The sequence below is a fragment of the Caenorhabditis briggsae genome, assembly GCF_000004555.2.
Source record: "Caenorhabditis briggsae complete genome, chrIII, whole genome shotgun sequence".
Classification (NCBI taxonomy): Eukaryota; Metazoa; Nematoda; class Chromadorea; order Rhabditida; family Rhabditidae; genus Caenorhabditis; species Caenorhabditis briggsae.
In genome coordinates, this window is record NC_013490.2 from 6,991,926 (window position 1) to 7,004,186 (window position 12,261).

General features: G+C 38.0%; 4 protein-coding genes across 4 annotated transcripts; 3 read left to right on the forward strand and 1 right to left on the reverse strand.

Annotated features, from left to right (window-relative positions):
- Positions 1 to 601: 601 nt before the first annotated feature.
- Positions 602 to 3,974, forward strand: CBG18038 (the record flags this gene model as incomplete). Its single annotated transcript, XM_045243953.1, has 15 exons — positions 602 to 646; positions 692 to 832; positions 889 to 1,015; positions 1,062 to 1,153; positions 1,200 to 1,298; positions 1,333 to 1,412; positions 1,441 to 1,929; positions 1,977 to 2,167; positions 2,326 to 2,432; positions 2,479 to 2,577; positions 2,623 to 2,716; positions 3,262 to 3,409; positions 3,454 to 3,645; positions 3,690 to 3,772; positions 3,820 to 3,974. 15 exons carry the CDS (start codon positions 602 to 604, stop codon positions 3,972 to 3,974), a joined length of 2,142 nt encoding a protein of 713 aa, XP_045096371.1.
- Positions 3,975 to 4,163: 189 nt separating this feature from the next.
- Positions 4,164 to 6,094, forward strand: CBG18037 (the record flags this gene model as incomplete). Its single annotated transcript, XM_002642050.1, has 11 exons — positions 4,164 to 4,199; positions 4,246 to 4,346; positions 4,404 to 4,515; positions 4,562 to 4,843; positions 4,892 to 5,083; positions 5,126 to 5,183; positions 5,230 to 5,318; positions 5,364 to 5,475; positions 5,518 to 5,628; positions 5,672 to 5,846; positions 5,890 to 6,094. The coding sequence occupies 11 exons, from the start codon at positions 4,164 to 4,166 to the stop codon at positions 6,092 to 6,094; spliced, it is 1,473 nt and encodes a 490-aa protein (XP_002642096.1).
- A 1,473-nt stretch (positions 6,095 to 7,567) lies between these two features.
- Positions 7,568 to 11,516, forward strand: CBG18036 (the record flags this gene model as incomplete). Its single annotated transcript, XM_002642049.1, has 11 exons — positions 7,568 to 7,627; positions 7,721 to 7,834; positions 7,881 to 7,988; positions 8,035 to 8,131; positions 8,185 to 8,375; positions 8,426 to 8,565; positions 8,666 to 8,801; positions 8,851 to 8,976; positions 9,023 to 9,145; positions 11,253 to 11,345; positions 11,394 to 11,516. 11 exons carry the CDS (start codon positions 7,568 to 7,570, stop codon positions 11,514 to 11,516), a joined length of 1,311 nt encoding a protein of 436 aa, XP_002642095.1.
- A 111-nt stretch (positions 11,517 to 11,627) lies between these two features.
- On the reverse strand, positions 11,628 to 12,198 carry CBG18035 (the record flags this gene model as incomplete). The annotated part of the gene is made up of 4 exons (XM_045243954.1): positions 11,628 to 11,750; positions 11,870 to 11,957; positions 12,047 to 12,068; positions 12,099 to 12,198. The coding sequence occupies 4 exons, from the start codon at positions 12,196 to 12,198 to the stop codon at positions 11,628 to 11,630; spliced, it is 333 nt and encodes a 110-aa protein (XP_045096370.1).
- Between the last annotated feature and the right edge of the window lie 63 nt (positions 12,199 to 12,261).

A 12,261-nucleotide genomic window follows, 5' to 3' on the forward strand; every position in this document is an offset into this window, starting at 1 on the left:
ATGAAAAAATACATTTTTTATGACATGAGCTACTTCAAAATTTCCATAGTTGGAGTTCTAACATTCTAGTAATCAAAGCGATTGAAAAATGACAAATTGAAAAAAAAACAATCCATGAAAAACTAGATTTTTTCGAGGGAACAAATTGATCGAAAAGAGAGAAGAGTGTCGGAACGCAGAGAGGCGGGGCTTAGAAGGAGGCGGAGACAAGCTTTGCAGGCGCGCGGCGCGCTTTTTCTTCTTTTTTCTCTGGGAACTTGATTTGTTTTGTTTTTGTTTGGTTCCGTAATTTTTCAGAAAGAATACACAGAATTAGGGGGTTTTTTATTTATTTTCCAGTTTCTCCCGCCGCTAAGTTTCCCGCTCTATTTATTGGGGTTTTTTCCCGGTTTTCTTACGGGGTCAATATTAACGACAATATTGCTTTTCGTTGTTTTTAAACCTTCTCATGAATCCACACATTCGTCCTGTTGGTATTCATGAATCTGTGACTATATTCAACTATGTGTTCAATATAATTTCATTCCCCTCGTTTGACTTTCGTTTTCATTTATATCCGATTTTCAGATCTCTTTATCCTTTCCTGCTTTAATGAAATACAATGTCAGGTGCTTCTAATACGAGTCAATCTGGTTCCAAAAAAAAGGTGCGGGCTAGATCTTGAAAGTTCTAGCTAAAGAGAGTGTTTCAGCTCTCATTTATTATTCGAGATGAACAAGAACCGCTACACCGTTCTGCAGTAAGTGCTCTGCAATACGATGCTCTTCACAGTCGACTATTCACTGGCGGAAGCGATACTATAATCAGAACCTGGTCTGTTCCTCAACACAAGGTTCGTGATTTTTAAAACCAAATTACATGTGCTTGCAATCAGAACAGTTGTTACAGGATGCCTTCTCAGCTCGGGGTGGAGTTCGTTCAGCAGGGAAAAACTCCCCGGTCCAGTATCAAAGTTCACTAGAACGGCACACAGATTGGGTCACAGATATGGTGCTGTGTGGAAACGGGAAACTACGTAATTCAATTGTTTTCTATCTGTAAAATTCCGGAAATCTTTTTAGTGGTTTCTTCATCAAACGACACAACAGTCAAAGTTTGGTCCATCGAGCGAGACAACAAGCACGGATATCTCGATAGTCTCAATCTACACACAGTTAATTACGAAAATTCAGAGCAATAAAAACTATTTTTTCTCACAGGATTATGTCAGTTGTTTGGCCTATGCACCGTTGGCCGAAAAAGTAGTCAGTGCCAGTTTCGATAGGAACATTTTCGTGTATGATGTCAATAGTAATTTTGCGAAAGGTGCGTTGTCTTCTGTAATGGGGAGAGAATAATTTTCGTGTTTTAGTGAACAATTTGCTTGGCTGCAAGAACAGTATCTATTCACTTGCAACAACTCCGAATCTCTCGTTAGTTCTCGGAAGTGGAACCGAAAAGGCACTGCTTATTTTTCAGTCCCCATCATAGATTTTTCTCCCACTTTCAGCAGATCAGGATGTTTGACCCACGAACGAATGACAAGCCTATGAAAATGCGTGGTCACAGTGATAACGTTCGGGCTCTTCTACTAAACGACGATGGTACACGAGCACTCTCTGCAGGATCAGATGGAACAATCCGGTTATGGGATATTGGCATGCAGAAGAATATTGCCACAGGCATTGCTCATGAAGAAGGAGTCTGGACAATTCAAGTATGTTTAAGTTTGTTCAACATACATGAAAAATTAATTTTTCAGGTCGATGCATCATTTAAGTTTGTATATAGTGGTGGAAGAGATAGATACGTTCTTAAATCGCCAGTTAATGATCTGTCCAAATTTCAAGTACTGTTCAAAGAAGAAGCGCCTGTTAAAAAATTGTTGCTTAGCGAAAAAGAAAACCCATCTTCTATATGGGTTGGCACATGGAAATCTGACATCAAGCGGTGAGGAATATTTATATTCAATTAGTAATACAATTATTTCTTTACAGCTGGTCTCTGAACTCCGCCAATCAGAATTCTAACGGTGGAGACGAGGAGGGTGTTTCAAGTTTTTCCACCTATTATACAACATGTAAACCACGTTCATCTTCACCACCGCCTGGAATAACAGCACCAAAACACATTCAGCGATTAACAGATGCGAGAGAACTACAGAATACTCCTGAACTGATGATATCAGGTTAGAATGATCTACAGGGAACACATTAACTCAGCGGGCCCTCATGAATCATATCAGAGCTAGTCGTAAGAGACACATCACCAAAACATTGTTAATTATTTCAGTATGATTTTGGTAGCATACTTTTGTTACGTTTCTCATCATCCTTATTATTTCAGGCGCTCCAGCTATAAACAAGTACAAGATCCTTAACGATAAGAGACATGTATTGACGAGTGATACTGAAGATAATGTGGCGCTTTACGATGTCCTAGCTGGTAAAAAGGTTGGATTTATTGGTATTAGTCACATATATAGCCATATCGTAATAGGTGAAAGAATACGGGAAGCGAGCGTTGGAAAATGTTTTCGAAGAGAAGTCGAAGACAGTATACGTCCCCAGTTGGTTCATCGTTGATTCCAAAAGCGGAGTGAGTTAGTGAGAAACGCTATTCATTGACAAGATACAATTAAAGATGCTGCAAATTACTCTAGACGAACTGGACGTTTTTTCTTCATGGCTCACCACCAAAGATGCTGGATTCGATGATAGTGACAAAGAAACAAAAGGTGATCATTACAACATTTGTTTTTCAAAGGAACCACTTTGATTTTGTAAAAACCATATTTGTAAAATTCCGGGCCCGGGTCGGGCCTAAGGAAATTTTCAACGCCCGGTAGCAAAAATTTTGTTATTTTGAGCCAAATTTTGAGCTCAATACAATTTTCTCCATTTTTTTGTGTTTTTGGATTGTTTGTCTGTATGATCAAAAAATATCGAAAAAACTCGAAAAAAATGTTTGATCGAAAAAAATCACATAAGGGTCCCCCTTATGTGTTTTTTGAAATTTTCAAAACATGTGGAATGACAGGCCCGCCGGGCCGGGCCTCCGAAATTCGGGAAAAAGCCCGGCCCGTTACAAGTATGGTAAAAACTGCGTAGTTTTGTTTGTAGACTCAGAATTCTTATAGTTAGAGACTACCGTAAATACTATGATAGAAGTTTGATAAGAGCAACAGTTTAATTTCCTGGGCAGTCACAATTTCAATGTAGTAAAAAATTGTTCCACTGCGTCTGCAAACATTACGACGCAGTTTTTAATAAGTCGGTGCAGTAAACTACGGTGGAATGATGTTACGATCGCTCTTCGAACGATGGCCGCCTTGCAAACTAGCGACTGCCGAAGCAGGAGAATCAGATGAAGTACAGAAAGCCACCAGTCATTACTACACGCTTCCAGAACACACACCCTTCATTGTTTGGTAAGCTTTCTCCTATTCATCGGAGATTCATTGATCCGTTTCAGCGAAGGAAATGGTCGTCCTTTGTTCCGGTTGCTCGTTGGTGATGCTGGGAATGAATTTGAATCTGGTGAACTCGCTCAGTGTGTTCCTCCCTGGGTAACTGATATGATAGAGCGAAATGTTCTTCCGAAATTCAACAAAATGCCATTCTATCTTCTTCCTCATCCATCAACAAATTCAAAACAACCGAAAAAGTGAGATTTGAAAAATATACGTAATATATTGGCTTCTTTCTCAGGGACCGCCTGTCAGCTACGGAAATGCTGCTAGTGAAGAAAGTAATGGAACATGTTTATGAAAAGGTTCTGGGTAATGTTGACGGTAAGATCTTTTGTTTTTAATGCTCCAATTTATCATCGGATTTCCAGCCAACACCGTTCCACTCAACCAAATTCATACCAAAATCGAAATGTATTGTAATGATCAAAAGTTGGAACCAGAAACGGATCTACGAACTGTCAAACACTTTTATTGGAAACAAAGCGGAGAACTTCTACTCTACTACAGACCTGTCAAAAACTGATTCAATTCATGTTTATTCTGACTTTGTCCACATGTATATAACATTCTTAATGACTTCACTTACACAACGGGTTAATACCTTCAATGAAAACTGCGATCTTGTTATATTTGTTTTTGAAAGACTACAGTACTCTTCCGTTCTGCTATTTTTTCCAAACTCACTTCTTCTCTAAACCAAAATTTCATACAGATGACTAGTGCCGTCGGATATGAAAATGCAATCGAAGTGAGGAGTTTCAGCATACAATTGTTTATTTTATATTGTTTTTAAGGGTTGGAGAAATGATTATGTCTCTAATCGAAACTCAAAAAAGGGTTGGGAAATATTAGAAAACTTGGTGAAGATGCAAACTGAAGGAAATCAGCAAATGGAGTAAGTCATCAAGTCTTCAAATTGAAGATCTTTTTAAAATGGTTTCCTATCTTTCAGAACCGACGAGATGTCTGAGAACTGTGCAGCTTTTGATGATTTCAGCACTAATCAGTTGATCAAGCTAATCATTGGAGATTTTACAGTTAAAGATTTGCTAGTTGATCACCAGGCAGGTATCCCTATTTTTGATGTGATTTTGAATTTAAATTTGGCAGGTGGTTCTTCTCGAATTCATTCCATCAGCTCATCCCAATATTCTTCGTCATGTGGCTCGTATTATTCGTGAAAAAGAAGGCGCTTTGCCGTTTCTGAAAACGGAATCAATCGCTGTTGGAATCGCATTTGCTCGTAGAATTACTGACAGCGATGCTGGAGAAGAAATCGGACGTCTTCTAGCACATCTTGTCGATAATGAAAAGATTTGTGATGAGTTGAAATTCATACTGAAGAATAACACCGGAAGAAACAACGCTATGAATAGAGCTAGCATTTTTTCAGTAACTTTGTTCTCGAATTTATCTATTATAATTTGAATTTTCATTCAGATTGCTACCGAACGAGCGGGTATCTCTGCTGATGCTTCATGCATTCGTTGGCTATATGAGGAAATCCTTAAAGTTGTTCTGGACAAGGAAGATATGTTGGCTCAGCTCGACGCTATAAATATATTCGGGGATATTGCCTTGAGCGGAAAGCAGAATGCAGAAAAAATGATTGAATGGAATATTGTCGAAAAGGTGTAAAAAATGCAATTGTTACATTCATAATTCCTTATTCAGATTTCGGAGCTCATGGAAAGATCGAGACAAAATCCTGATCACGGAGAGATGCACCTTTGTAAGAATAGATAAAATATGTTTTAACTGACTATAACCTTCAACAGATGGAACACGCTTCTTCTGCTACTTGGCTCGCTCCTGTCCACAAGTTCTGAAGACGTTCCCCGACTTCGTCAATCGTCTCATGTTTGAGGTTTATACAGAAACAGAAATTTTTTCCGTTAAAAAGCGATTTCAGATCAGAATCTTCAACGATTTGGGCATAACGGATCGTCTCGCTGCTTTTGACCATTTCGGATGTCTATGCTACTCTGTTGAAGCGAAAGAAATGTTGGAAGACATGTTCAAAAGTTAGAAAAATATTATAATCCAGCTTTGAGTTTTCATTATAGATACAAACACTCTTGATTCGACTCTTGCTGCCGCCGGAGCTGCTTTCGCGATGGGGTCAATTGAGATGAAACGCTGCACTATTCAGGCCATCACTCTTATTTTCGAAAATGGTTTGGAAGTTTGCTCATAGCTGTTACTAGATGTTAATTTCAGCCACCGATGCTATGGCTTCTTCATGGTACGGACTAATGGGTGACAAAGCACTAACACAAGTGGCTCTTGATAACGTCAAGAAACCGTTCCCCGAGTTAAAAAACTGCATCTATGATTTTTGGCAGCAGGTATTCAAGTATCCAACTCTTGTTCAGAAATTCATTGCATTCCCTGGGTGAGAATTCGAAAATAACAAGAAAACAAGTTTATAATTGCAGATTCATCAACTGGTCACTTGACGAAAAATCCGAAAATGCTCCGGAATACGAAATGCGTAAACGTCAAGTAATTCGACGAGTGATCGATTTATCGGAAAAGGAATCGAATATATTGAATGCGGATGCTGAACTCATTGGGCGACTCAAGAAGTACCTCCAGCCATCTGCAGCTCCTGCACCGCGTATAGAAGAAATGGCTCTATAAGCTCTTGCATATTATTTATTCGTTCCTCGTCTCACAATAGAAGTCTCTCAGATGCGCATGTTATTGCATGTATCCTTTTCAATGCTCTTCTCAACTATGTTCTGGTTTTGAAATGTCATTCAGTTCAATAAATATTTTAAATCGATTTCAAAAAATATAAGACAATCATTTGTGTTGATGCTTCATTCCCGTTCGCAAGTTGAATGGTTTTATTTACCCAAACTTAGTCTTGGACTTTTCCCAACGATCGAGTATTACAACTTTTACTTTTTTGTATAATTTAGAGAAGTTGAAATCACATAAGGGGTGACCCTTATGTGGTTTTTTTCGATCAAAAAATTTTTTTCGAGTTTTTAAAAATATTTTTCGAACAGACAAACAATCCAAAAAGCACAAAAAATATAGAAAATTGTATTAAGAGCTCAAAATTCGGTCCAAAATGACAATATTTTTGCTACCGGGCCTTCCGGGGCGGGCCCAGGCCTTGAAATTTTCCTCAGGCCCGGGCTTTGGCGGGCGGGGAAAAAAAACGCTGCAAAACCAGTGGTATTCGGAACGGAATTCGGAATCCCGAAAACTCCAAATGGCGCGTCCAAAGTGCCCAAATCTGGGATTTCTGGACCCAGAAAGCAGTCCAAAGTGACGCCCAGATTCCCAAGATTTCCAATTGGGCAAAATTTGAACCAGTGCGACAATTTAATGTTACATTGCATCAAAATATGCAGAAAAGCGTGTAGATTCACATAAAAACAACGCAAAAATGCAATTTTGTGCAATTTCGTGAGGTTTTTTGATTATAAAAAAGTTTTATCAGACGAATCAAAAATTCGTCCATACAAAATGAAGAGTGAATCATTGCGGTTCTTTTGAGCTATAGAACTCCTAGAAATGTCAAAAACTGAAAGAGGAGTTCCATTTTTTCTGTAAGAAACTTTCAAAAACCACCATTTATGAAATTTTTTCTTCCGGAAAAGGACCATACAGGATTCTATAAACACTAATTAATTTGTAAAGATTCATTTGAATCATCTAGAATTTTTACGAAATGAGATAAAAAATTCTGAAATTATGGTTTTAGACATGCAATTGTGATCGCTCCAAATTTTTTTCTGCAGATCAAAACGCGACATTGGACTGCTTTCTGGGCCCAGAAATCCCAGATTTGGGAACTTTGGATGTGCCAAAACGGAATATTCCCGAGTTCCTTTATTTACAGTTCCTTATGGATTACTGTATGTCGAAGACGCACACGAAATTTTCTCTTGTGGGTCTCGAGCGGAATTGTTTAGTATTTTTAAAAATGTTTTTGGAATCTTTCTGTCAATTTTCACCTATTTTTCGCGCAGAAGCTTTTATGGAAAAGTGGAATTTCTAATTTTAACTTTAAATGTTTTTTTTCTATGTTTTGAAAATGGAATTTGAGTAATTTCCGAAAACAATTTACACATTTTCTGGATTTACAGATCTTAGAAAATGTATGACTCCGTATTTGACAACTACAATCTTAATGTTGCTTTATTCATTTGCATTTACGTGAACTAGCAGAAATTACTTTTTCAATGAAAAAAAAACTCAAGTGTTATTGAGTTTGCAAACTGCCATTCCCAATATAGTCGATCCTTGCAGTTCACAATGAATGATGTGCCATTATACTGCATGAATCAGCGACCATTGATGCGAAAAAAACCAAAAACGTACATAAGGCAAGAAGATCCCACCAGCACTCGTCAAACTGAATTAGTATGTTCACACAGAATTAGGAAATATCAATCCTTTTTTATTCCAGCTTATTCTTCAAGCCCAAACCATTCTCGAGGCATCAACTCAAGATGGAGTTCTGAGATATGAGGATTTTTCTACGAAATTCAGCAAAGCGGTGAAAAAAAACTTCGAGGTGAATATTGATGATAAAAACCTGTATTTTTTAAAAATTAGTTCAGGTGGAATTTGATCGAATTCACACACTATATGGATGGTCCTTGGCGGATATAGTCGGAAGAATGACATTCAGAAAGCACATATGTTCCATAAATGAAGGTTGAGATTATGATGATTAGTCAACACAATTTTTGAAAAATGTTATATTTCAGATGAAAAAGGACTGTGTTTTGAGTTCACTCTCATCCAGCAATTGGCGACTACGTCATCATCTTCCGAACTGTCGAAACAAGTTGATCATTCGCTAAGAGACATTTCTACTTCAGCAGAAGTTAATCCCGTGGTTTGTAAAGGCTTTCTGGCAAATGCAGGAACCTCGTTCGAGAGTACTCGACTCTCAAAAGTAGAATAATATCACTAGTGAAGATAAAAATTTTCATTCGAATCTTTCAGAAAACCCCGGCCGAATACTCTATGAAGATGATGTCGTGGCCGTGGTTGAGCGAAATGAAGCGGACCGAACGTCGTGATTTGTTGCGAAAATTCTTCGAAAGCGCTGAAAACATCACTCAGAATGACATCCATGTTCAAAGGTGAGTTCATATTACTAACAAGATTAGGTTCGAAATCAAAAGGCACCGTATGTAGGGAAGTTAAAAATATCAATCATGCCTTATGAGTTGTATGTTTCAGAGAAGCAAAAAACCTAGGGACAGACCTGTGGAAAGCATCAATTCCAAACTTCCCACACGTGATGTGGCTTCTTCACGAGTTATCAAAGAGAAAGCCGAACGGGTTCAAATTCCCCATGTTTGAATCAGAGATCAATGTACTTCTTGAGTTTTTTTTCTAATGTATACCAACGTAGTGGCTTTCAGAATGTCATTCCAAACAGTTGGAAATTGATGTGGGAAGATCTGTCATGCGAGGATCTCATTCCGGAGCCTTCTACCTTAATTCTGCTTGATCTTATCATTCCGTCGGAATTAAATGACCCTCAGATAGTAAGCATGTCGGAACAATATATATTCATTAAAATTTAATTGGTAGGTGGAAGTGACTGAACTGGTTAACTTTATCCGGTTCCACGAAATTCGAGATAATGAGCTGTCGTTGATTTACCACTTCGTCGATTCTGCTCCTTCGTCAAAAAGTGCTTTGGAGGTTCACAAAGTAGGATTCAGTGACAAGTTCTCACAAGGGAACCATGTTTAGCCTTCATCTCAGAATTTTTTCTAAATTTGCTCATTTATAGTTTCAAATACGGGCTTTCTTGTGGTGCATTCGGTTTTCTGCACAAATATCTAGAAGCCGAGAAAAGTCCATCTGAAAATATGCTGTTTTTTTGGTCTCCTCCTTCCCTTCCACTTTCCCCCCTTACCTCTAAACATTCTCCACTGTGGAAGAAACGAGCAACAGTGGCCGAGTGGATAGGGGGGACCACAGGTCCTGGGCGCGCATACGCATAATGGATGGGCGACGGAGGACTCGCCGATGAATTGGGTACAGGGAAAGGACGCCGGTATGGGACATATATGGGGCATATGGGGCACACCGCCGCCGCAAAGCATCTCCTCGCCTGGCTTGCTGGCACTCGATGAAATGAACTAAAACGTTGGTTGGGGGTTCCTAGAAGTATCAGTTAAGTTCTATTGTGATGTGATTTTGTTCAGGTCTTCCGATTTCATACTTTTCCTTTATTATTCCATATTCTTTTATATTTCGAACGACATATTACTGATTTTTTGAAACTCAATGTTTTGGTTTTGAAAAAGACTTATAGCAGTTTCCATTTAAATTTGATATGCAATCAAAAACAGAAGAAAATCGGAAAAAATTCGCTAAAAATTGTTTTTTTTTTCATTTGTTCAAAAAATTTCTCACTTTCACTTTTTTTGAAATTGCATGAAAAATTGAAAATTTTTATAATTTACACTTTGTAATTATTGTATACTTACCAACTCACCTTTTACTCCACCTGAAAATACGATTTTTACAATAATTACAAAGTGATATCTAAAAATCTCAATATCACCTATTTTGGCGAAAAACATAGCAATTGACGAGTGAAAGACATGTTTCTGCAAGAATTCAGCGATTTTTTAGTCTGCCATAACTCTTTTTCACAAAAAACATCGAAAGAATAATCGAAAAACCAGAAATGTAGGCTCGAATTGACGAAAAATTGACAAAGTTGCCGGTGTGGATTTACGGTAAAAAAAGCGCGCATCAGGGATTTCGAAGTGTTGTAGTCGGCCTACCGTATCAGACCCATATCGCACACATCGCCCACCCACCTAGAATCCATCTAGGATACGCGCGCATTCGGAACACTCGATTCAGCCTCTTCCGCATCGCACACATATGAGACTCATCGCAGCTCGTTGTTCGCGATATGTGTCAAACGGACTTCTAGAGGATCGCATATAGATCGGGTCCTTTATGTGCATCATCGCCCAGGACCTGTGACGAATAGTAATCACAAGTTTGGGGTTCGATTCCGTCACTGTCCATTTTCTTTTTTCTTTTTTTTCTTTGATGTTGGAGGAATGCTTTGAACTTTTCGAAAATCAAAACTATGTTTGCTCTATTATTTCAGTAGGAAAAAAGCTCGAAAAAGATAATTTCTGAAAAATTCTTGAAGCACTGCTGAAAAGCCTTATCTACTCAAAATGTCAGTCGAAATTCCCCTATTTGATCATATTGGTTGCGGAACTGTTATAAATCAGTCAAGAAGTATGTAAATATATGTTTTCACAATATTTGAGTGCTATTGGGTGATTTTCGAAGGACTACGATTCATTGGAGATTTGGAAGAAATCACTTATTTCGGATTTCAAAACGGTTATAGGCTACAGAATCTTGCGAAAAGACTCATTTTATCATTTTTATGCGTTTAGAATTCATTTTAGCACATTTAAAAATTTTTCGAAAAATTGAAAATTTTGCAAAGGTACCCATGGCAAAAATTTTCAATAAAAATTTTTTTTGAAAAAAGAGGAAACTTTGTCAGATTGTAGAGAAACCTTTAAAACTGCGATTGACACTCAAACAATGCCAAAAAACTCACATTAACCCTTTCAAAAACTCACTCCAACAGTGAGAAATTAGTACTGAAATCACTTAAACAGCCTATAACTCGACTTATAGAAATTTGTGCAGAAAACCGAATACACCACGAGAAATCCCGTATTTGAAACTCTAAATGAGCAAATTTAGAAAAAATTCTGAGATGAAGGCTAAGCATGGTTCCCTTATCAGTAAAAATGTACATTTTCAGTTTCTCTGTGAAACGTGCTCCGGATGGGAAGACGAATACAATGATGCATCTGGCTTGCTGCGTGTTGAAGCCGTTTTCCAAGGAAATAAGAAGGTGATATTCGTCCATTTTATAAAGACCACTTCTAAGCAAAAAACTCAGATGTTCCACGATGAAAACGGCTCGTACACTACCAAACAACACCATAACAAAATCGCTGTACCTATGTGTTTCCTTCCCATCACCAATCGCTACAATAATGGAAATCGTTTTGCCGACGTTTAGTTTTATCCTCTTTTAAAACTCTATATCTCATTTAACTCGACTAAAATAATATTACATTTACATAATGAATTATAATCATGAACGTTTCACGATTTGAAAATGTTGACTACTTTATTGAGATATCTGTGGTTTTTTCGTTGAATCAATGATCCAATCGGCGAAATCCGATGTTGCTTTCTCGATGGGCAAAGTGATGAAGCATAGCGTTTCGGCTGGATGCAGAGAGCGAACTCGCTGGAAAAAAAAACAAAATGGTTTTATGTGTTCAATTCTATAATATATTCACACCCCACACATATCTACTGTTCCAACTTCCACAATTTTATTCTGATAGTTTTCAGACACAAGTTTACCTTGGATAGCTCTTCAACGTTACTTGACACAGTTTTCATAACCACCACATGTTCCTGATCTTCTTCTACTTTCCCTTTCCACATGTATCTGGAGAGGGTTTTCAGGAAAATTGCAATTTCAATTGATGTTTATACATACATGCTTGTGACTCCTGGAATAACATTGGCACACGCTACAAGTGATTCAGCAACTGTAGTTCTGCAATTGTCAACTTTTGAATTCATGTGCTTCTTTTTGTTTCAGGAGATAACCTTGCTAGCTTCATTGCAACTTCTTTACTTGGCGCGGTGACGTAAACCAAAACCATCTTTACAGCAGGAATTGACATTTCTTACTGATTGTCGAGTTTTTCTGCAGAAAAATCTGACACTCCACCGATTCCGAGGAAGGG